Raw genomic sequence first — 23,722 nt, 5'->3', positions numbered from 1 at the left:
AAATGGGTTGTCTAGTGGCTTGAGGTTTATCGCATTTGTTTTTTCATGTAAATAAATGTGTTAGCAATGACAGATATGTGTTGATTATGCCTGCTTGCACTTGTGTTAATGCCACTTGACCGACTTACCATAGCGCGAGACCTCAGTGGGCCATGTGCTGGACTTTCTTACACACCTGCAACCATATATTTTAAGTTGTCAGTCCTATAACCTTTATAGTCCTTATAGTCCATAATACAAAGTCCTTAACATTGGTGGGGAGTGTTGTAAGATGGCGGCGACCCTTGCATCGTGGTGCGAGCAGTTAATCCTGTAGAGGCTGGGGAAGGGGGAGGGGGGTTATTAAGGGATAAATTAGTGGCAAACCACGTCAGTAAAGGCAAGCAAGGAGCGACACACGCAAGCAGGGGAGGGAGCGAGCCTGGCAAGCAGGGGGCGAGCCTGGCAAGCAGAGGGCGAGCCTGGCAAGCAGGGGCGAGCCTGGCAAGCAGAGGGCGAGCCTGGCAAGCAGGGGGCAGGCCTGGCAAGCAGGGGGCAGGCCTGGCAAGCAGGGGGCAGGCCTGGCAAGCAGGGGGCAGGCCTGGCAAGCAGGGGGCAGGCCTGGCAAGCAGGGGGCAGGCCTGGCAAGCAGGGGGCGAGCCGGGTCTCCTCGCCACAACATCAATAGATTACCATCAACTTTGCATATAGGACGGCACCTTATCACCCAGAATTGGCCGCTCGACTCACATTTAGAAAGCATTTTATGGGATTTATCACATGGTGGAATTACTGGGGGAGTTTATGGGCTGTCTCATCTGAACTACACTTGGCAGTGAATTAAGATACAGTAAGGCATTCTTGAAAGGATTATCTTGTGTGGATGCTGTTTATAGTGTAACTGGAACTGTTGTCTGAAGACACTTAAGGTATATACACTTGAGCAAGAGTATATACCGAGACTTTAGTCCTGGATTATGTTCAGGACTAAACTTTACTTGCTGGCTGGTTATTAATCTGTTGGCGTTGCCTTAATGACCCTCCAAAGGTTTGATTGGCCTTAAGCACAACACCAAACTGTGTGTTGGTGTTCAGGACACCGTTACTTGTTCCTCGCGTGTGACTGGTCGTTGTTAATGGTAGCTGTTGTGGGTGACGAACAGTATGGTCGGCATTAATGCTGGGTGGAATTTACCACTGACTTAAGACGATAGCAAATCCTGGAAGCTATACTTATAAGAGAAAAAGCGCCATAAATATACATAATAACAACTTCGTTTCCTTGCCAACACTGAGACCCAGATCTCGCCAACCATGACAGGATGATGACGTCTCTACCGAGGTCTCTCAGCCCAACGACAGTACCAGGGTCTTGCCCAATGTCTGACTGGCGGTGATGACTTTTTGTTGTCTTCTAACTTGTGAATATCGTCCAAAAACACTTAGATTTCAAGGTGTATCTTATGCTTTTTTGGTTTAGATAAGAAGTGACAGTTTATACCAAGATTCAATATTTGAAACTGTGCATGGAGTCAGCCTCCACCACAGCACTGCCTAATGCATTCCATTTGTTAATTAATCTGACAATTGAAAAAAATCTTTATAATATCTCTATGGCTCATTTGGGTATCAGGTTTCCGCCTGTGTCCCCTTGTTCGTGTTCCACCCGTGCTAAATAGTTTGTCTTTTTATACCCTTTCAATTCCCCTGAGAATTTTGTAGGTGGTGATCATGTCTCTCCTTACTCTTCTGTCTTCCAGGGACGTGAGGTTTAGCTCTCGTAGCCTTTCCTCGTAGCTCATACCATTTCTGGGACTAGTCTGGTGGCATACCACTCAGTTCTGGGACTAGTCTGGTGGCATACCACTCAGTTCTGGGACTAGTCTGGTGGCATACCACTCAGTTCTGGGACTAGTCTGGTGGCATACCACTCAGTTCTGGGACTAGTCTGGTGGCATACCACTCAGTTCTGGGACTAGTCTGGTGGCATACCACTCAGTTCTGGGACTAGTCTGGTGGCATACCACTCAGTTCTGGGACTAGTCTGGTGGCATACCACTCAGTTCTGGGACTAGTCTGGTGGCATACCACTCAGTTCTGGGACTAGTCTGGTGGCATACCACTCAGTTCTGGGACTAGTCTGGTGGCATACCACTCAGTTCTGGGACTAGTCTGGTGGCATACCACTCAGTTCTGGGACTAGTCTGGTGGCATACCACTCAGTTCTGGGACTAGTCTGGTGGCATACCACTCAGTTCTGGGACTAGTCTGGTGGCATACCACTCAGTTCTGGGACTAGTCTGGTGGCATACCACTCAGTTCTGGGACTAGTCTGGTGGCATACCACTCAGTTCTGGGACTAGTCTGGTGGCATACCTCTAAATCTTCTCTGTCTTGTGTTCAACTTGGTATGGACTCCAGACTGGAGCTGCATACTCCAGGATTGATCTGACATAAGTGGTATAGAAGGTCCTTAACGATTCCTTACACAAGTTTCTAAAAGCAGTTTCTTATGTTGGCCAATCTAGCATATGCCGCTGTTGATGTCCATTTTGTGTGGGCCTCTGGGGACAGGTTCGGTGTGATATCACCCCCCCCCCCCCTCCCCAGGATCTTTCTCTCTATTTGACTCTTGCAGGATTTCCACCTCCCAGATGGTACCATGTTTTCAACTTCCTGCTCCCTTCGCCTAATTTCATTACTTTACACTTTCCTGAGTTAAACTTTTGTAGCCATTTTCTAGACTATTCCTCCAGTTTGTCAAAGTCATCCTGTAGTCTTTGTCTATCTTCATCTGTCTTGATTCTTCTCATAATTTTTGCATCATCAGCAAACATTGAGAGGAATGAGTCTATACCCTCTGGAAGATCGTTTACATATATCAAAAAAGGTTGGGTCCAAGTACAGAGCTCTGTGGGACTCCGCTGGTGACATCTCACCACTCTGATGTCTCCCCCCTCACAGTTACACGCTGCTTCCTGTTGCTTAGATACTCCCTTATCCACTGGAGCACCTTACCTTTTACTCCTGCCTGTTTTTCTAGGTTTTGTAACAGCCGTTTATGGGGTACTGTGTCAAAGGCTTTTTAACCGTCCAAGAAAATGCAGTCTGGCCACACTTCTCTTTCCCAGTGTATGCCCACATTCATGTTAATTTGTCTCGGATTTCCTGTAAACAAGTTTTTTAGTGAAAGGAAAGTATACAGCGACAAATGTGAAGCACCCAATATAATATTAGTTTCAGATACTGAGTTCTTTGTTCACTCGTGTTAAGGATGAGAACAGTGTAGGAAAGATCGTCTTCATAACCTGTTGTTGGGTTCAGGTTCATCAAACTATCGATGTTTAACATAATTTTACAATCTCATCCTCCACGAATGATGTACATTGGTGGAGGATGGTACAGTACAGGTACTATGGATGGAATGTACATGATGTGAAGTATTGTTCTCAAACAGTTCACGTTTTGTACTTTTGTAATACTATATAAGGCACGCCAAAAGGTGGAACAGTAACTCTAAGCCTAACCTGTCCTGTACTAGTCCTAATATACTCCATGTTAGGCCTAATTTGTACACATATGCTATACTAGGCCTGGCAAAGTTCAGATTTGTTTGTTGTCTTTTTTCTCGGAGCAGTTACATCAGTTATAGTAGAAAATATTTTTTTTGTATGTGCAACGATCCACATTGTGTACTTGCATACATAATAATAATATATAGTAATGTTTGTGGATGGCCTGTTACAGCAGTGAATAAGAAGAGGCGCAGTAGTGGATAACTTGGTAAATAAGGCCCTAGTCAGAGGTCTCCATGCACCTTCCTGCACCTGGTTGATGGGGTTCTGGGAGTTCTTCTACTCTCCAAGCCCGGCCCGGGGCCAGGCTTGACTTGTGAGAGTTTGGTCCACCAGGCTGTTGCTTGGAGCGGCCCGCAGGCCCACAGGCCCACCACAGCCCGGTTGGTCCGGCACGTTTTTTAGAAAACAGTCTAGTTTTCTCTTGAAGATGTCCACGGTTGTCCAAAATAATCTCATCTTCTTGCTTATTAAATAACATAATTTGTTTTCCAGAAGGTTTTCAGAATGATAATTTAGAAATACTGATAACATTGCTGTTTTTGTATTCAGAATGTCATATTCTACCTCTATTCTTCTTGTAGTTAATGAAATTAATATTTCTATTATAGATTGCTGGCGGGCGCCGACAACATATTTTCAAAATAATGAATGTATTTTTTACTCTTTATATTCGGTCTAAATTATTTAATAATATATTAAGTAATATTAAATATTAGCATAGTTGTAACTGTGTATTTAGATATAAATTAGCCATTTATAATATATTTTTGAGGTATTAGGTTTGGGTGTAAGTTATTGTGGAGGAGCTGTGTGTGTGTGTGTGTGTGTGTGTGGATGATAACGCCAGTTTCCCTCCCCAGACGAGCCAGCATAAGGGCCACACAAGGGTATGACACGAGGTTTGTTCCACTTCATTATTTGCTGTGTGTTTGGCGCCCCGCCGCCACCACCACCACCACCACGGGTCTTCCCGCGCCCTCTCACGCCCTCTCCAATACCCTCTCTCACAAATAAATAAATAAATTAATTAATTTATTAATGTCACTGTTGAAAGTAATTGATTTTGCCTTTGATTCTCGAAGCGGGAAATTGCACGGGGCCAAAAATTACGGATAAAATTACTGGTGAACACATTATTGTAAATGACGAGTGAGGCAAAGTAAACTCCCAACATTTTTATATTAATAGTTTAATTAATTCTCGCGTTGATCATATTTGTTGAACTGAGCGTAAAGTGTTACTGCTTCAGGGGCGTATAAACATGATTATAATAATTAGTCAATATTTATAAATTAAAAACAAAAATGTAATAATAATATTGTCTTAGAATATGACCACATATTGTGTGTAGGCATTTAGTTGATGAGAGAGGAGAGGGTGGGAGTGGCGGCCCACATGTGGAGACCTGGCTCATTGTGCTCCACACCTGGCTGTGTACACATATGTGGCTCAGTGTTGACAAGCCTGGCCGGGTGCACCTTCACCTACCACTGCTGTAGCCTCACCTTGTGTATATCTAACACGTGTTGCTCATGTTTGTACCGTTTAGCGCACCTCTCAGTGTACCGTGTCTGGTGCTTGTGTGCTTGTTTTACTCTGTGTTGTCACACATTTTACAATCACTTTTGCTTTCTGTGTCGGTCGCTTTTGTGTTGTATATTATTGCACTTGAATGGTTGTGATGGCGTGTGGGAATGTTTCAGCTGTAGACAGTGTTTAACTCTTGGTGTCTGCTGTCAGGGTTGTAACTCAAGGCTTGGTACACTAAACCATTAAACCTGGAGTAACACCACCTGGATCCAACATCTTCTACCTTTTTATCTGTGTTCTATAATGATAACACGACAAGCATTAAGTAACGAAGGTTCGCTTTGATTCATGTTGTAACTACAGTGTTAGTAACTAGTATTAGATATAGTTTAGAGGGGGTGCGTTTATTCCCCTTGTTAGTTGATGTTAATATTCTGTTTGTTACACGCATGTCAGTTTAACGGAATGATCTTAATTATTGCTTAGTCGTGGAGTTTGTCCCTAGTGAACTTTTTGTGTGATCATTGGGGGAGTGTTGACGCTGTTATGAAGACATGGGGCGGTGAGGGCCAGCTGGTGGTAGACCTCCAGGGCCAGCTGGTGGTGGACCTCCAGGGTCAGCTGGTGGGTGGACCTCCAGGGCCAGCTGGTGGTGGACCTCCAGGGTCAGCTGGTGGGTGGACCTCCAGGGCCAGCTGGTGGGTGGACCTCCAGGGCCAGCTGGTGGGTGGACCTCCAGGGCCAGCTGGTGGGGTGCACTGGGAGGGCCAGCTGGTGGGTGGACTGGGAGGGCCAGCTGGTGGGTGGACCTCCAGGGCCAGCTGGTGGGTGGACTGGGAGGGCCAGCTGGTGGGTGGACCTCCAGGGCCAGCTGGTGGGTGGACTGGGAGGGCCAGCTGGTGGGTGGACTGGGAGGGCCAGCTGGTGGGTGGACTGGGAGGGCCAGCTGGTGGGTGGACTGGGAGGGCCAGCTGGTGGGTGGACCTCCAGGGCCAGCTGGTGGGGTGCACTGGGAGGGCCAGCTGGTGGGGTGCACTGGGAGGGCCAGCTGGTGGGTGGACTGGGAGGGCCAGCTGGTGGGTGGACTGGGAGGGCCAGCTGGTGGGTGGACCTCCAGGGCCAGCTGGTGGGTGGACTGGGAGGGCCAGCTGGTGGGTGGACCTCCAGGGCCAGCTGGTGGGTGGACTGGGAGGGCCAGCTGGTGGGTGGACCTCCAGGGCCAGCTGGTGGGTGGACCTCCAGGGCCAGCTGGTGGGTGGACCTCCAGGGCCAGCTGGTGGGTGGACCTCCAGGGCCAGCTGGTGGGTGGACCTCCAGGGCCAGCTGGTGGGTGGACCTCCAGGGCCAGCTGGTGGGTGGACCTCCAGGGCCAGCTGGTGGGTGGACCTCCAGGGCCAGCTGGTGGGTGGACCTCCAGGGCCAGCTGGTGGGTGGACCTCCAGGGCCAGCTGGTGGGTGGACCTCCAGGGCCAGCTGGTGGGTGGACCTCCAGGGCCAGCTGGTGGGTGGACCTCCGGGGCCAGCTGTGTGCTCAGAGCCCTCCTGTGCGTGGCGGCACTGTTGTCTGGCGCGGTAATGGCCTAGTGTCTCATAAGGGAACTTAGCGTCGCGCTTAATTGTAATGAATTACTCTCTTGATATTAAGCTCTCCCGAGTGTTCCTTCCGCTTGTCTTAACGGAGCGGCCAGCACCAAGGGCCTCCCTCAAGGGCCCTCACATCCCCCCCCCTCCTCCTCCTACTCCTCAGACACTCACCCCTCTTCTCTCCTGCTCTTGTCTTATCCCACTTGACCTCTCCTGGCTCCCTATGTCGTCTCTCTCTCTCTCTCTCTCTCTCTCTCTCTCTCTCTCTCTCTCTCCCCTTCTTCTTCTTCTTCGTCTTCGTCTCCTCCCCCCCCCCATCCTCACTAACCAGCGAACAGTCTGTGTTCGTCGTCACATTTGATCACAAAAACAAATAAACCATTTTGTATGAAGTTAAATTTAAGAACGTTCAAAAAAATTTAAAGAAATTTTAAATTACTGCAGAAGTTTAAGATATTACAAATTGACGCCCAGTTATACAAAAGTTTAAGATATTTCACTTGATAAAAGAAGTGGGCCAACTGTGACCAGCGTGACTTACGCCACCAAGAAGTGGTAATGAAGAAGCGCCGTCTCTACCATCCACTTGAACTGGACGATAAGGCGACGGTCTGGCTTCTTGTGGAGGCGGCCGTCTTCACCAGAGATGTGGGCCCAGGAAGACAGCCAGGTGGGCAGGAAGACAGCCAGGTGGGCAGTAAGACAGCCAGGTGGGCAGGAAGACAGCCAGGTGGGCAGTAAGACAGCCAGGTGGACAGGAAGACAGCCAGGTGGGCAGGAAGACAGCCAGGTGGGCAGTAAGACAGCCAGGTGGACAGGAAGACAGCCAGGTGGGCAGGAAGACAGCCAGGTGGGCAGGAAGACAGCCAGGTGGGCAGGAAGACAGCCAGGTGGGCAGGAAGACAGCCAGGTGGGCAGGAAGACAGCCAGGTGGGCAGGAAGACAGCCAGGTGGGCAGGAAGACAGCCAGGTGGGCAGGAAGACAGCCAGGTGGGCAGGAAGACAGCCAGGTGGGCAGGAAGACAGCCAGGTGGGCAGGAAGACAGCCAGGTGATACATCACTAGCCTCCGCGTCATCACCAACAATAACGGCAGCAGCAGGTGTCTCAATAAGGTGATCAACTACAAAGTCAGCGGCCAAGATCACCAGGTGATCAGACAACCAGATAACAAGTGTAACCACTTGATAGTGATCAAGTTGGCACCTTGGTGATGATGTTTGGCTGGTCTATGACCAAGGTGAGGCACGTGCTGAACCTGCCAAACAAGGCAGCCTAGACTCACAGCCCTATGGAACAGTCTGCATCTTCTCGGAACCATCACTCCATCTACTTCTCGCTGCATTTTCCCAATGAAATATATATCACGTTAGTGTGATTGTGTGTGTCTGTTCCACTCCTAATGAACCCTAACCTTAGTTTAGCTAACAAGGAAAGTTATGGGAGGGAGCAGGCATTTGACCGGGATGGGAGGGAGGAGACATTTGACAGGGACGGGAGGGAGGAGAGTGAGGGGAAGATAAGGCACGCTGCCATTCACCAGGTAGGTGACGCTGGGACAAGATAGTGCAGTCTCCGCCTCCCTGCTTCAGACTTGTGCGGGTGCCACCTGCTGCTGCTGCACAGACAAGGCCAAGGACGGTAACGTGTGTGTGTGTGTGTGTGTGTGTGTGTGTGTGTGTGTGTGTGTGTGTGTGTGTGTGTGTGTGTGTGTGTGTGTGTGTGTGTGTGCGAGTGCGTGTGCTATGCAGTTAGGTACTGTGAGTGAGAGAGTTGAACTTAGTTCATTATGCTTCCATACCCGTACTGTGATCAGTAGTGCACAAGATTACAGAGGCACATTCATAACCCCAAAGTTGGCATAGCTAAGTTAGTTTATGAGTTATGTAGTGTGTGAAGGAGGGGTAAAGGGCGGGGTCTTAGGTATTGTGTGAGAGAGGTGCGAGAAGGAAGTCACACTAACAAGTGCTGCACTTTGATTTATTATTCAAAACAAACCTGGCTTGGGGAAAACCCTATCTTGCGATATCTTAATATTCATAAATGTTTCTACATTATGAATAAGCCACAGTAACAGCATAACATAATTATGAAGTGTATAACCTCCATTTAGATTTAGAACCTATATTTGTCAATCTATATTGACAAATATAGGTTATATATAGGTTCGGGCGAGGCAGTAACATTCTCGATGATCCTGTAGAGACAAGACGCCGGTTTCAACATACAAGCTCTGGGTAAAATACTGAACGAAAGGCACCAGAGCCGAGGAGCACTCCAGTATGATGCTGACCATCGAAACGACGAAGGGTCAAGGGAGAGGCAAAGGAATAGGCAGGGCGGCCATAATTGAGTTTAGACAGCACGGAAGAGGAGGGCAAATAGAGGAAAGTGCGTGTATGACCTTCATAGGAATTATAGGACGGGGGCCAGACTCACGAAGCAGTTACGCAAGCACTTACGAACGTGTACATCTTTCCTCAATCTTTGACGGCTTTGGTTACATTTATTAAACAGTTTACAAGCATGAAAACTTACCAATCAACTGTTGTTATTGTTATAAACAGCCTCCTGGTGCTTCGGAGCTTTGGTGCTGTTTAATAATTGTAAACAAAGCCGCCAAAGATTGAGAAGAGATGTACAGGTTCGTAAGTGCTTGCGTAACTGCTTCGTGAATCTGGCCCCCGGACTTTAAGTAAGGTAAAACCTAACCCTTAGAGCATTCAACTCGGAGGTGAGAGATATGGGGTGACCAAAACAAATGAGTGTCAAAGATCAATCCCAAACGTTTAGCAGTATCTTTATTCAGAAGGAGATTACCATATGGTGACAATGGGGGACGGGGACGTTATCCCTTCGTATACAAGTCATAGCACATGTCTTAGTTGTAGAGAACCTGAAGCCATGATTGATGGCCGAGGATAACACTTATCAACAGCAAGTTGGAGCTGGTGTTGGAGAAAAGGGGACTCATCACAGCAACAGCAGAGTGAGATCAACATAAAGTGCTGGTAAAATGGCAGGACGAAGGGAGGGAGGAAGACCATTTATGGTGACAAGGAAAAGAGCGTAATGCTCAAAACACTAATGTGGAGAACAGCTTCATATTGCTGAAAAGAGTGAGAAAAAGTGTTACAAGTTTCTTTAAATGAACAACGAGAGAGGAAGTACTGAAGGCCACAAAGGCCAAAAGGATGTGGTTATCTCCAGGTGGTGTCAAGCCTTTACCAGGTCAGAAATAACAGCAACAACGGAGGTATTCTCAGTGAAAGCGATGCGAGTGTAGACGTTTAAGTCCACTAAGATATCAGTCGTGCTGTGACACTTGTCAAAGCCAAATTGAGAGGTGAGAGAGGTAATGATGACGTCCCAAGACTACGTGAGACATACATTAACCATATGTTATAAAGCTTGCAGACACAACTTGTCAGGACACTGGGGCAAAAATCCTTATGTATCAGGTTTCTGGACGGGAAGAACAACTATTCATCAAATGCAACTATTAAATAATGACGAAGCACCTCATAGTGAGTGTCGCCTGAGCGCGCTACCATAAAAATGCAGAGGAACACAGCAGACTGGAGTTTCAGAAAGAAGAAAGAGATCGTTATAGGGGATCAGTAGGTGAGTGGGAACGGCCAAGGGAGAAGATTCAGTAAGGGGGCTCACGAGTAAGGACAGTAGGAGGACGTCGAGTACCGGAGCAACGGTTGAGAAGGACGAGCCTACTTCACTGGCGACCACCACTTGATCTCTGCGACGGAACCACGGACATGGACAGGCAATATAGCTGGAACAAATTTACCCGCAGTCGTATAGATTTTCTGACACATCTGAGTGAGAGGGGTTAACAGTAACGGTGGAGACATAAGGTTTCCAACTGTAACATTTAGCTGTATGGATGGCCCTATGAGCCACTACACTCGCCTTACTAAACAAAATAAAAGAACGAGGTATTTGTCGGCGGTCGAGACTTTCAAAGGCTAGACGCTTACCCGAGAGACCCGGAGCACTGAGAGCACACGGCGAGGTGGGAGGCGTTGGAGACACTGGCGGCAAGGACCAGCAGCAAGGACGCCCAGAGGTACTTGTTGTGAGGGATGAGGTGTTGTGGAGGCCGGCAAGGCTGAGGTAGCCCCCTGGCACCACCAGGGTCACGCATCACTCTATTCTTTGACCTCATTGATGTCTGGCGTTCCAGGCACACGTGACCACTTCTGTCCTCACCTTGACATTGTTCATTCAATTTATTTACTTTATTTATTTATATAAAAGAAGGTACATTGGGTTGCGAGAGTACATAACATTGGTGTGCTTACAATCTTGCAAAACCACTAACACGCATAGCGTTTCAAGCAGGTCCTTAATCTAACCCGAGAAAATAAGAGTAATTAAAAGGGATATTGTAGCAGAATTTGATTACAACATAATAACTACAATAAAAGTTGATAGTTTTGATTATACTGGTGATGTTGCATGTTCTGAGTGTTAATACTGGATGAGTGGGTGGCACAAGATAGAAAACTATGAGGGGGGGGCAATTAGGTACATTTTGGTTTTACGTTTTAAGAATTCATAGGTTGGAGAAGTTTTGAATTCATTAGGGAGTGAGTTCCATAGACTGGTTCTGTTATTGTGACCTTCGTCGTCACCTGTGTGGCTGCTCACCACTACCTCGCCTCTCCCCGTCCCCCCATAATAGCTCGGACCCACAACTGCTCAGTGACCTTCCAGGACTCAGAACTGCTCAGTGACCTTCCAGGACTCAGAACTGCTCAGTGACCCTCCAGGACTCAGAACTGCTCACTGACCCTCCAGGACCGCTCGGCAACGCTCCAGGTTGCAGCTGGAGCAGATGATGGCATGTTACCCTCCTACACCCCATCCTTGTCAAGCAAGGCTGCCATACTTACCAATATTGATGTGATCTCTCTCACCAGTGTAGGGCTAAATCCTTCTGATGACAAGGCCCAGGAGACGAGTGTTATGGCAATACCAAGTGCGGGAGACCATCTCTCTCTCTCTCTCTCTCCGGCAGAGAACAGTCTGTATGGAAGATAGTGAGCACTTGCACCAATGTGTGTGTGTGTGTGTGTGTACAGTAGGAATATGTTTAACACATTTTACACAGCAATATTAACGAATATCATATAGGCAAAATGTTCAATAAGGAAATTATGATCTTCATGCCAATATTTGGACTGCTGCTCTCACTCGTTTTATTTATGTCGTATCAAATTATATTGACTTTTTAGACCGCGAAAAATATCTAAAAAATACGAAACTTTGACATGAAAAAATGTATGCGTTGTAAAAAAAAAACAATTATAATTATAATTATTGGATTACTAGTTTTACTAAATACTTACCGCGGGGTGCAACTTGCATGACTACTTGTACTGTTGGCGGAGAGTGGTAGACTACTCGTGGAGTAGTTGGTGTACAGCTGATGGACAACTGGTAAACTACACCGGTGCTGGAAGGTTGAGAGTATACTGAGATATACTTTTGTATACTTCTCCCAGCTGCCGCCTTCATCACGGTAAAACGCTCACACAATAACCCAATGTTACTGCAAGTTTGTGAAAGACAACTTAGGTTATGGGGACAATTACAAGTTTACTTCACTTGCTCGAGGCATAAATTGGCGCCAAATAGCCATCAACCTTATTAATATATCTATAAATTGTGTTTTTTGAAGTACAGATATTAGTTTTGAATTTGACGCTTGCTTTTGAAACTAGGCAAGAGTAGGGAAGAACTAGGGAGACGCCACCACTAAACATCTCCATTATTGCCACTAATGATGTTCTTTTACATTTCTCTTCCTGGTTCTCGGTGGATTGACTATCTTAACATGACCGCCGCTGCTCCACACCTCGTCCTCTGCCTGGCTGCTCCACACCTCGTCCTCTGCCTGGCTGCTCCACACCTCGTCCTCTGCCTGGCTGCTGACCTCGTCGTCTGCCGCACAGAAGCACGTCCCCTGGGAGCACCCTGAGCGTGGATACTCTGAGTGTGGGCGGGGGGTCTAAGACCAACTCTCTGCCAAGACCGACGTCTCCCTCGCCATCCATCATGAGTGACAAGACCATCACACAAGAGGACCCCACTGTAAGTACCTCGGATGTGTCCTCTGCGGCGCCTTCCTGACCCCAGGCCACCACTGGTTGCTACTCGGGCCGGACCTCCCTGACCCCAGGCCACCACTGGTTGCTACTCGGGCCGGACCTCCCTGACCCCAGGCCACCACTGGTTATCGTATCTTGCGGTCTTTGGAACAAACTACGCGTGTAAACACTGTTAAACTCTGCTTGACACAGCAGTCAGCATATATAATAATCTGGCCACTGAGAGAGTAAATAGTAAAATAACAAAATATTGGTAATGGGGTCAACACAACACCAGTGGTGTGTGGCGACCACAGCACCGGTGGTGTGTGGCGACCACAGCACCGGTGGTGTGTGGCGACCACAGCACCGGTGGTGTGTGGCGACCACAGCACCGGTGGTGTGTGGCGACCACAGCACCGGTGGTGTGTGGCGACCACAGCACCGGTGGTGTGTGGCGACCACAGCACCGGTGGTGTGTGGCGACCACAGCACCGGTGGTGTGTGGCGACCACAGCACCGGTGGTGTGTGGCGACCACAGCACCGGTGGTGTGTGGCGACCACAGCACCGGTGGTGTGTGGCGACCACAGCACCGGTGGTGTGTGGCGACCACAGCACCGGTGGTGTGTGGCGACCACAGCACCGGTGGTGTGTGGCGACCACAGCACCGGTGGTGTGTGGCGACCACAGCACCGGTGGTGTGTGGCGACCACAGCACCGGTGGTGTGTGGCGACCACAGCACCGGTGGTGTGTGGCGACCACAGCACCGGTGGTGTGTGGCGACCACAGCACCGGTGGTGTGTGGCGACCACAGCACCGGTGGTGTGTGGCGACCACAGCACCGGTGGTGTGTGGCGACCACAGCACCGGTGGTGTGTGGCGACCACAGCACCGGTGGTGTGTGGCGACCACAGCACCGGTGGTGTGTGTCGACCACAGCACCGGTGGTGTGTGTCGACCACAGCACCGGTGGTGTGTGTCGACCACAGCACCGGTGGAGTGTTGACCGTGCTCTCAGAAACAAGTGAAGGGGGTAAAGAACAAGGAGAGAGTATAAAGGAAGAGAAATAGACTCGGGGGACCAAGTTTATCGGGCGAGGCAGACAGGAAATCCTCTTCTGGGCTCCACCACTTCTTGATAAAGGTTGTCCCGCTGACCACCCACTGGGGACCCGCCGCCCTGGAGGTGGGCCGCTGGTGAGGCTGATAAGGGTGTAGTTTATTTATTTATTTTTATTTATTTATTTATATACAAGAAGGTACATTGGGATTGTGAGGATACATGGTATAGTAAGTAATACACGGGTGTATTACTGTGTATTATAGGTATAGTAAGGATACGCGGGTGTAGCCACCGCTGCGGGCGGGTGTTGTCGTGGGCTACAAGTGGGTGGAGCAGTGGGTGCTGGGGTGGAGCAGTGGACGGAACTGATCTCTTACAGAAGCCACCGCCGCCTATAAGGAACAGTGTTATCACTAACACAATAACATCAAGACACTGAGGAAGGTTCTAACAAACAACGATCAAAAAGTTGACATATGACACACCGGGACAAGAAGATAGAAGAGCTTAAGGAACAAGAACAAAGCTGGAGCCTGGCAGCGCGCCAAGACCTGTGTCCAAACTTACCCCATTTTTGGCCCCATGAAGGTAATGATCCCAGTGGGTAATGATCAGCGATGGTCTGGAGAATGGTGACTGTGTCCTCCACCACCACCACGGGGCTGAGGCTGGTCTCTGTCTCTCTCTCATTATATATATATATATATATATATATATATATGCGAACAAGCCTGAATGGTCCCCAGGACAATATGCAACTGAAAACACACACATATATATATATATATATATATATATATATATATATATATATATATATATATATATATACTGTGTGTGCGTGTGTGTACTCATCTAGTTGTGTTTGCGGGGGTTGAGCTCTGGCGCTTTGGTCCCGCCTCTCAACTGTCAATCAACTGGTGTACAGGTTCCTGAGCCTACTGGCCTCTATCATATCTACATTTGAAACTGTGTATGGAGTCAGCCTCCACTTAGCTGCTTTTACTTAGCTGTGTGTGTGGTGCCTAATAACCAGATCCGCATTACTTGGCCTAGTATGCACGGTCCGATTTGCCTAACAGGCCGAATGATTTTCGTTTACAATTTTGCTGTTTCCCTGTGGATACCCGCCCACCTGCTTGGTGAGCACGGAAGTGTATGTAGGTGTCAGCCAGGGTGGATACACACGTGTAGTCCCACACCAGCTGTCTGCCCCTCTGTCAAGGGTACATTGTGATGCCGTCTGGGTTAAGTGCCGGACTGTCCGGGTTTTGGGCCGTCAGGATGCGAGGTAATATTTCTGCTGGACACTGACCTGAGGCAAGACTCCTCTTGTTGATGTCATTAACTAGGTTAATGACCTCCTGGCCGTCAACACCCACCCCATCCCCCTCCCTGGCCGTCAACACCCACCCCATCTCCCCTCCTGGCCGTCAACACCCACCCCATCCCCCTCCCTGGCCGTCAACACCCACCCCATCCCCCTCCCTGGCCGTCAACACCCACCCCATCTCCCCTCCTGGCCGTCAACACCCACCCCATCTCCCCTCCTGGCCGCCAACACCCACCCCATCTCCCCTCCCTGGCCGTCAACACCCACCCCATCCCCCTCCCTGGCCGTCAACACCCACCCCATCCCCCTCCTGGCCGTCAACACCCACCCCATCTCCCCTCCTGGCCGTCAACACCCACCCCATCCCCCTCCCTGGCCGTCAACACCCACCCCATCCCCCTCCCTGGCCGTCAACACCCACCCCATCCCCCTCCCTGGCCGTCAACACCCACCCCATCCCCCTCCTGGCCGTCAACACCCACCCCATCTCCCCTCCTGGCCGTCAACACCCACCCCATCTCCCCTCCTGGCCGTCAACACCCACCCCATCCCCCTCCCTGGCCGTCAACACCCACCCCATCCCCCTCCCTGGCCGTCAACACCCACCCCATCCCCCTCCTGGCCGTCAACACCCACCCCATCCCCCTCCTGGCCGTCAACACCCACCTCATCCCCCTCCTGGCCGTCAACACCCACCCCATCTCCCCCCCCTGGCCGTCAACACCCACCCCATCCCCCTCCCTGGCCATCAGCACCCACCCCATCTCCCCTCCTGGCCGTCAACACCCACCCCATCTCCCCTCCTGGCCGTCAACACCCACCCCATCCCCCTCCTGGCCGTCAACACCCACCCCATCTCCCCTCCTGGCCGTCAACACCCACCCCATCTCCCCTCCTGGCCGTCAACACCCACCCCATCTCCCCTCCTGGCCGTCAACACCCACCCCATCTCCCCTCCTGGCCGTCAACACTCACCCCATCTCCCCTCCTGGCCGTCAACACTCACCCCATCTCCCCTCCTGGCCGTCAACACTCATCCCATCTCCCCTCCAGCCGTCAACACCCACCCCATCTCCCCTCCTGGCCGTCAACACCCACCCCATCCCCCCCCCTTTGGCCGTCAACACCCCACCCCCCTCCTGGCCGTCACCACCCACCCCATCTCCCCTCTTGGCCGTCAACACCCACCCCATCCCCCCCCCTCTGGCCGTCAACACCACCATTGTCTCCCCAGGCGGCCGGCTGCCGCTCGCTCTCACCCTCACACACCAACTTTCATAATATATTAAACGTAAAGGGTGAAAGCCTTTTTTGTTTACGAAGTATATACACTTAGTAAAGGCTCAAGACACCGAGGAGCTGCGGTATGGGTGCTGCTGCTCTTACACGTCATTACCCGCCAAGAGTCATGCTGGAGGGAGGAAGGGCCGGAGTCTCCACGTCGCCACATTACAAAATGAACGCATTTGCCTTGAAATATACTTTTGAGAATACACTTTAGACTGAATTGAAGAGGGAAAATCGTAATATAAACTAATATACTGGTTATAATATAGTTAACGTTAGACAATAGTGAGCTATAGAGTCGTGTGGTGACAGCTTGTTGTCCTTGTGGCAGACCAACCCAGTATGGCCCGTCCTCTGTCACTGCTGGATCATTAATTAAATGTAGGGAATTAGGGAATATAATACACACTGTTATCAATAATATAATCAATTGGAGCAATGCGGGGAATCGAACCCTGTACTCTCCAGCCGCGCACCTTACCTGTGGAGCAGGACATGTTATATAAGCTGTGATCCCAGCAGAGGAGGCGTGGAGGCTGCTACAGGAGCCAGCCAGGACCTACAGGTAACGATACACTGTGGTGTGGGTGAAGGGGCTCTCCACCACGCTCCACCGTCAACTTCACAACACAATTACACTCGTGCCCTCGACTTGGGTACTCGCAGGCCTATGAACCTTACTATGATACAGTAAGGTTCACTACCATGCTCGTAACTATCTTATTTTGAGGTTATCTTGAGATGATTTCGGGGCTTAGCGTCCCCGCGGCCCGGTCCTTCGCCAGGCCTCTCTTTTTGTTAATCCCCCCCACCCCCAGGAAGCATTCCATAGCAGCTGTCTAGCTCTAAGGTACCTATTTACTGCTAGGTGAACAGGGGACATCAGGGTGAAAGAAATTCTGCCCATTTTTGTTTCCACCTCCACTGGGGATCGAACCCGAACCTCAGGACTATGCATCCAAAGCGTTGTCCATTCAGCTGTCAGCCCCCGCCATGGTACCATACTTACCATGGTCGCATAGTAAGAACCTGCGATCATGTCATGGCACATAGCACTTGAAAGGGATACAAAGACAAGGAGCCTGGACATAAGGACAGCAGTCTTTGTGGCGTAGTGGTAAGACGCTCGCCTGGCATTCCGCGAGCTCTTTGTCCTGGGTTCGTATCCTGGCCGGGGAAGATTTACTGGGCGCAAATCCTTAACTGTAGCCTCTGTTTAACTCAACAATTAAATGGGTACTTGGTTGTAACAACGATTCTTCGCGGCGGGGATCGTATTCTAGGGACCATAGGATTAAGGACTTGCCCAAAATGCTACGCGTACTGGTGGCTGTACAAGAATGTAACAACTCTTGTATATATTGTGATGGGAAAATGTAGGTGTAAGGCAGTCCTCCCAATGGCCGGTGTCACATTAGTAAAAACAAACAAAAAACAAAAAAAAATTGACTGCTTGGCTGTTGCCTCCTGTGGTCAAGTAAAAGGGAAAAACACGCAAAACAAATCCTATAAACAATGAAACTATAATTGACTTTACAACAAATATAAACAAAGATAATCCCTTAGCTATGTACAGTGCGAATTAAACAAAAATACAAAGACAAAACACAATATAAAATAAAATAATGGTTACGTTACTCTACAATAAACAAGACAAAAAATGAGTAAAGGTGCTGAGAATATTGGCTGGGTGAAAACCTCCACTAATACACAGAGCGTATGCTAGATAGAAGTATCAGCCTTGAGAGCACAGAATATTCTAAAGCCAACTGCTCGTGCACGCTTAGTCATCGGCTATGCAGATGGCGCTGAAGTCGAGTGGAGTCGCTGATTCACCAATGGGAAGCGTGCTGGCTGGAAGTGGTAGTTTGGTGATCGACGAGGGTGGTGCGCCGACAGCGAGGGGGTTTAGAGAGCGAGTGTAGGTTACGTATACCCCCTGTAGAAACATATTCTACTATATATATACTACTCTTGAATGTAGTATTTTGATGTTATAGATGTACTGAAGTAAAATGATGTAGGAAAGAGCAGACCAAATCTCTCTTGAGAGAGGTTACCGTCACAATATCAATAATAAAAAGAGACAGGGTGCACCAACCGTGCCAGACTACTTGCACCATCGAGGTACGAGTGAGGTACTGATTCCCAGGTGGGGGGGTACGAGTCCCCAGGTGGGGGGTACGAGTCCCCAGGGGAGGGTACGAGTCCCCAGGTGGGGGGTACGAGTCCCCAGGTGGGGGGGTACGAGTCCCCAGGTGGGGGTACGAGTTCCCAGGTGGGGGGGTACGAGTCCCCAGGTGGGGCGTACGAGTCCCCAGGTGGGGGGGTACGAGTCCCCAGGTGGGGGGTACGAGTCCCCAGGGGGGGGGGGGTTACGAGAACCAGACACATTATGCTAGAGATGAAAGACTTTTCTGGCGCTCGTTACCGTCAAGTGTTTGTGATTTATTGCTTAAACTTGTACACAAAGGCACACTGGAGACGCTGTGAGTTATGGGTGGCCTGAAGCCTGGTGGTGGTGGTGGTGGTGTTGCTTCTCCTCTTGAACAACACACAGATGGAAACATACAATAAACGCATGAATCGAGGAGTGAGATTTTAGTATTGGTAAATCTTTAATTAATATTTGGTGAGCGGCGGGGTGCAGTGTTGTCATGGGCGAGGCTGGTAATCAGGCGCCAGATATACGCAGCTGATAAACACCGCCTGCTAATGAATATATCGACGCCCTCACACCATGCCCAACATATACACACATACCAATTTTTATGGGTATAAAAATGCGTCCGAGTCCATCTCCCCAACTCCCCTCCCCCCCCATCTGTCTCTCTGACTCAGAAAATGTAATGCTTAATTTTTTTTTAATACATGAGGTACATCTGCATTAGTGCAGCCGCCCTAGACTATATGAAGTGGAGTACAGTGTGTCAAAACAGCTAACTAGGTGATGCTATAAAATCCCCATCACACAGGATGGTTAGTCATACAGAGGCATGTGATAAGCGGTCTGCACTGGCAGACTCCGGATGCATTTTGAGGATATCAACAACACAAGATTGAATAAGGTAGCAGTGGTAATACAAGTCCCCATCTCGCAGGATGGTTAGTCATACAGGGCCATGTGTTTAATAGCCTGCACTGGCAAATTTTGGGTACACTGTGAGGATATCTTCAAGAATAAACACTTTTTTTTTTTTTTTTTTTTTTATTAAGAAATGAGGTACATCTGCATTAGTGCAGCTACCCTAGACTATATGAAGTGGAGTACAGTGTGTCAAAAAAGCTAACTAGGTGTTGCTATAAAATCCCCAGGATGAAACACACGTTGTTTCTAGTGAATAAATCTAGGGACGCAACCAGCCACCTTTCACTAATTATGTTGCTGGTGAGGAGGAGGGAGGGGGGGTTACTATTGGGTCCGGCGCCCTCTTAATAGGATTACAAGAACTGATCCCGACTAGTCTTTGTCTGTCCTGTACCCTAGACCATTCCCCCTGCAAAGTTGGGTGGGCCGGTGGCTGGCAGAGTCCATTGATTTGTCTAATAGAAACTATGAACGTGAATACATTTTCTGAGACAGAGATAAAGGGGGAGGAGGAGGCAGCGGGGGGGGGGGGTGGGAAGGAATATTTAAAGGGAGAGGCTGTAATGTTTGAAGAAATTGAAGGAGAGAGAGAGAGAGAGAGAGAGAGAGAGAGAGAGAGAGAGAGAGAGAGAGAGAGAGAGAGAGAGAGAGAGAGAGAGAGAGAGAGAGAGAGAGAGAGAGAGAGACAGAGAGAGAGAGAGAGGGGGGAGGGGGAGGGGAGGTGTGAGATGGGAGATTGGGAAAGACGTGAGAGAGGGATAGAAAGAGAGAGGAATAGAGAGGGGGAGCCGAGAAACGTGGAGAGAGTGAGAGACGGTGAGACTGGGAGAGAGGGTGGAAAGGAGAGGGGTGAAAAGGGAAGAAAGTTGGAGTGTGATGGGAGATGGGAAGAGAAGGAAGGAGATATGAGATATGTGGAGATTGGGTGAGAGGGGGGGCAGGGGGAGAGGGTCCCGGGTGCAGGGAGTTACCCCTAGTAACCTATATTACCCCTAACACCACACCAGAAACAAATACCTTTTTGATATTCCCAGAGTACGACTTAATCAAACTAGAAATGCTCTACAAATCAAGGGACCCAGAATGTGGAATGACCTTCCCAACCATGTTAAAGACTGTACCTCTCTCAACCAGTTTAAGATAAAAACTAAACACTACCTAATTAACTCCCTGTAATCTACCTTACCCCTATAATGTCAACCCATGTCTGCTATTCTTAAACAATGCTGTTTGTCGACCAAATTATATTTTTGCTATTTTTTTCTGCCATGTTCCCCCCTTTTTTTATTTTTATATGTTCTCAACACATTTTATACTTTATTCTCAATGAGTATTAAGTTTTAGTCTTCAGTGTTTTTCCTGCCCGAAACGCTTTGCGTCATAGTGGCTTTAGACATTGTATGTACTAGCTCAATCTATAAATCCATCAATGTTTGTATCACACCTTGTATGTATGTACTTTACCTGAACAAACATTTGAATTTTTTGAATTTGAAATTTGAATTTGAATTTTAATATAGTTTGTTGTGTGTGGAGCAGGCTACTGGGGAGGTGGTTGTGTGTGTTGTTATAGAGGGTGACGAATGTTACCTTAAGTATTTGCTAAAAGTTACCAGCAAGTACTCTCATTTCGTGAGCACACTACACCTCACGCTCGCTGCTCCTCTTCAGACACTTCACTTGCGTACCGTCATTCGTAAATTTTCTTATAAGATTTATAACAAAGGGGGTGTGAGGGGAGGTTGTTGGGGTGCTGGAGTAGGGGGAGAGAGCCCCCCCCCCACTGTTCCTCCTCCTACAGCTTATCAGTGATCACGGTGTAACAGGAGAACTATATAAGACCCAAGGGGGCGCCCGCCATTGTATCCTGCTCCAGCTTCAATATTAAGCCGAAATTAATGAGTTTTTTTTCCATTGATCGCAGCCATCTAATTATTAAGACTTTTGTGTGCTAGCCTTAATGAAGGCCTCATTTGGGTAGGTAAAGATGAGAGATAATGAGGCCCAACCAGGGCATGTTCGCCTCCTTCACCCCAGCGTGTGACCTACAGTATGGTGGCGCTCCCGCCTCGCCTCCGCTCAACAGTGTCGCTGTGGTCCTGCCCTGGCGGCTACCAAGGTCATCACCAGCTGCTCACCTCAAATAATACACATAATCTTGTACGCTATGGTCCCAACGTACAAAATACAAGGTGCTATGAAAAGTAGCGGCTCACAAATACCCACATTTTCTATACGTAGGCTGGTTGGGTTAGGTGGGTGGCTTTGGTTCGCGCGGACTTGTACCCCGTATATTGTTGGTTGTGGCAACTCAAGAGGCTGACTGAAACTTGGTAAAACAACGCCACAGTGAATGTTAAATACGTGGCTGATCAAAGAAACTTTAACCCAGTGGGAAGTGGACTGTGAGCCACAGCGGACCTGTACAACGGGCCGCACACGTGGACACCTTGCAACCACTTGTTATATTACGTTAATAACCACCACTTCAATTATATCCAAGTTAGTCCTGTATTTAACGGGTTACCAGGAGGTAGGTCTTAAAGCCACTCACCATAGTCGCTCAACTTACCAACTGTTGTTTTTAATGCCTAGCAAAAATTGACTTCCTCTTCAATAATACTGTTGGCGGGAGGGCCATGGTGCCATGGGCGGGAGGGCCATGGTGCCATGGGCGGGAGGGCCATGGTGCCCTGGGCGGGAGGGCCATGGTGCCCTGGGCGGGTAGGAGGTGTCATACCGTGGGTAGGTGAAGGCTGGCACGCAAAGGGGAGACCTGCAAGTTGTAGCAGGGACTTGTCAAACCTAGTAAGGGAAATTCGTTATATAAAAGGGAACTGCTAAGTATAGTGGGAACCTGGCATGTATGGAGAGAACCCGCACCCTGGTCTAAGTCGTCGCCAAGCAACCTAGAGTCCACAGTTCGATTCCCGCGGCAGGAGGGAGACGGTTTGGGAGACGGGTACAGACGGAAACATATCAAACGATCAGTTAAAATTATCGAAGGACTATTTTTTTTTTAAATATATACAAGAGTTGTTACATTCTTGTACAGCCACTAGTACACGTAGCGTTTCGGGCAGGTCCCTGGAATACGATCCCCGCCGCGAAGAATCGTTGTTACAACCAAGTACCCATTTTACTCTTGAGTTAAACAGAGGCTACAGTTAAGGATTTGCGCCCAGTAAATTCTCCCCGGCCAGGATACGAACCCAGGACAAAGCGCTCGCGGAACGCCAGGCGAGTGTCTTACCACTGCACCACGGAGACATTTATAAGAGAATGTGGTTTGATAGACATCTCGGAGTACTGAGTGTATGACGTACACACAAGTCTGCATCATTGTATAATACCAAGATTAAATACAAAAATATTAAAAGTATATTCGTTATAAATATAAAGATATAATTGTTGAAAAGAGTAAAGCTTGTGGTTGACAACACTGATGGTAAAACTAATAATAAAAACTAAGTTATTGGTCGAGGATAATACAATTCCACCAATGTTATTCCGCCGTTGGTAGTTTTAATTAAAATTCCCCGTATTTAAGAGCGGGAAATCTATCATTAGGAGTGTGAGCCGTTTGGTGTATGTCCTTTACACGATGGCCCCCGCTGACGTGTGCGTCCAGTACGTCCCTTGACGTGTGCGTCCAGTACGTCCCTTGTTGACGTGTGCGTCCAGTACGTCCCTTGACGTGTGCGTCCAGTACGTCCCTTGACGTGTGCGTCCAGTACGTCCCTTGACGTGTGCGTCCAGTACGTCCCTTGACGTGTGCGTCCAGAACGTCCCTTGACGTGTGCGTCCAGTACGTCCCTTGACGTGTGCGTCCAGTACGTCACTGTATACACACTTCGAACCTTATTATCCTACAGGCAAAGCTCAAACCTAGAGCCGTGAGCGCTGTGCCCCGCCAACAATGAGATGGTGCCGCGACAATTACAAGTTACGCATTGTGACTGATGATAAATGAGACCACCACCTGAGAAGCTGTTGTCGAGAGGAGCAAGATGGTGCTCAAGGCCTCCTGGGATAAAGACCCAAGTCTTGTCTTCTGACTGTACACTTCTGCCACACCTACAGTGATGGGGTGTTGCCTCTGACCAATGGAAACAAGCTTATGTTAATTTTTTCCCGGATGTTTATTTCTGACTGGAGTACGGAAAAG

General features: G+C 48.9%; 1 protein-coding gene across 32 annotated transcripts in view; it reads left to right on the top strand.

Moving 5' to 3' along the window:
* Cadps (calcium-dependent secretion activator 1) overlaps positions 1 to 23,722 on the top strand; it is a 537,366-nt gene that overhangs the window by 114,123 nt on the left and 399,521 nt on the right. For 20 of the 32 annotated variants that reach the window (XR_011225795.1, XM_069317987.1, XM_069317998.1 and 17 more), the window contains exons 3-4: positions 4,418 to 4,456; positions 12,646 to 12,784. Coding sequence is in view for 31 of the 32 variants with exons in the window: in XM_069317987.1 (XP_069174088.1) it covers positions 4,418 to 4,456; positions 12,646 to 12,784 (178 nt within the window). In the remaining variant the exon portion in view is untranslated. The remainder of the gene's footprint in view (positions 1 to 4,417; positions 4,457 to 12,645; positions 12,785 to 23,722) is intronic. The other 12 variants (XM_069317990.1, XM_069318000.1, XM_069317991.1 and 9 more) reach the window with 2 other exon arrangements.

Source organism: Procambarus clarkii, chromosome 89 (genome assembly GCF_040958095.1).
Source record: "Procambarus clarkii isolate CNS0578487 chromosome 89, FALCON_Pclarkii_2.0, whole genome shotgun sequence".
NCBI lineage: Eukaryota > Metazoa > Arthropoda > Malacostraca > Decapoda > Cambaridae > Procambarus > Procambarus clarkii.
This window is presented reverse-complemented; position numbering and strand designations above follow the sequence as displayed.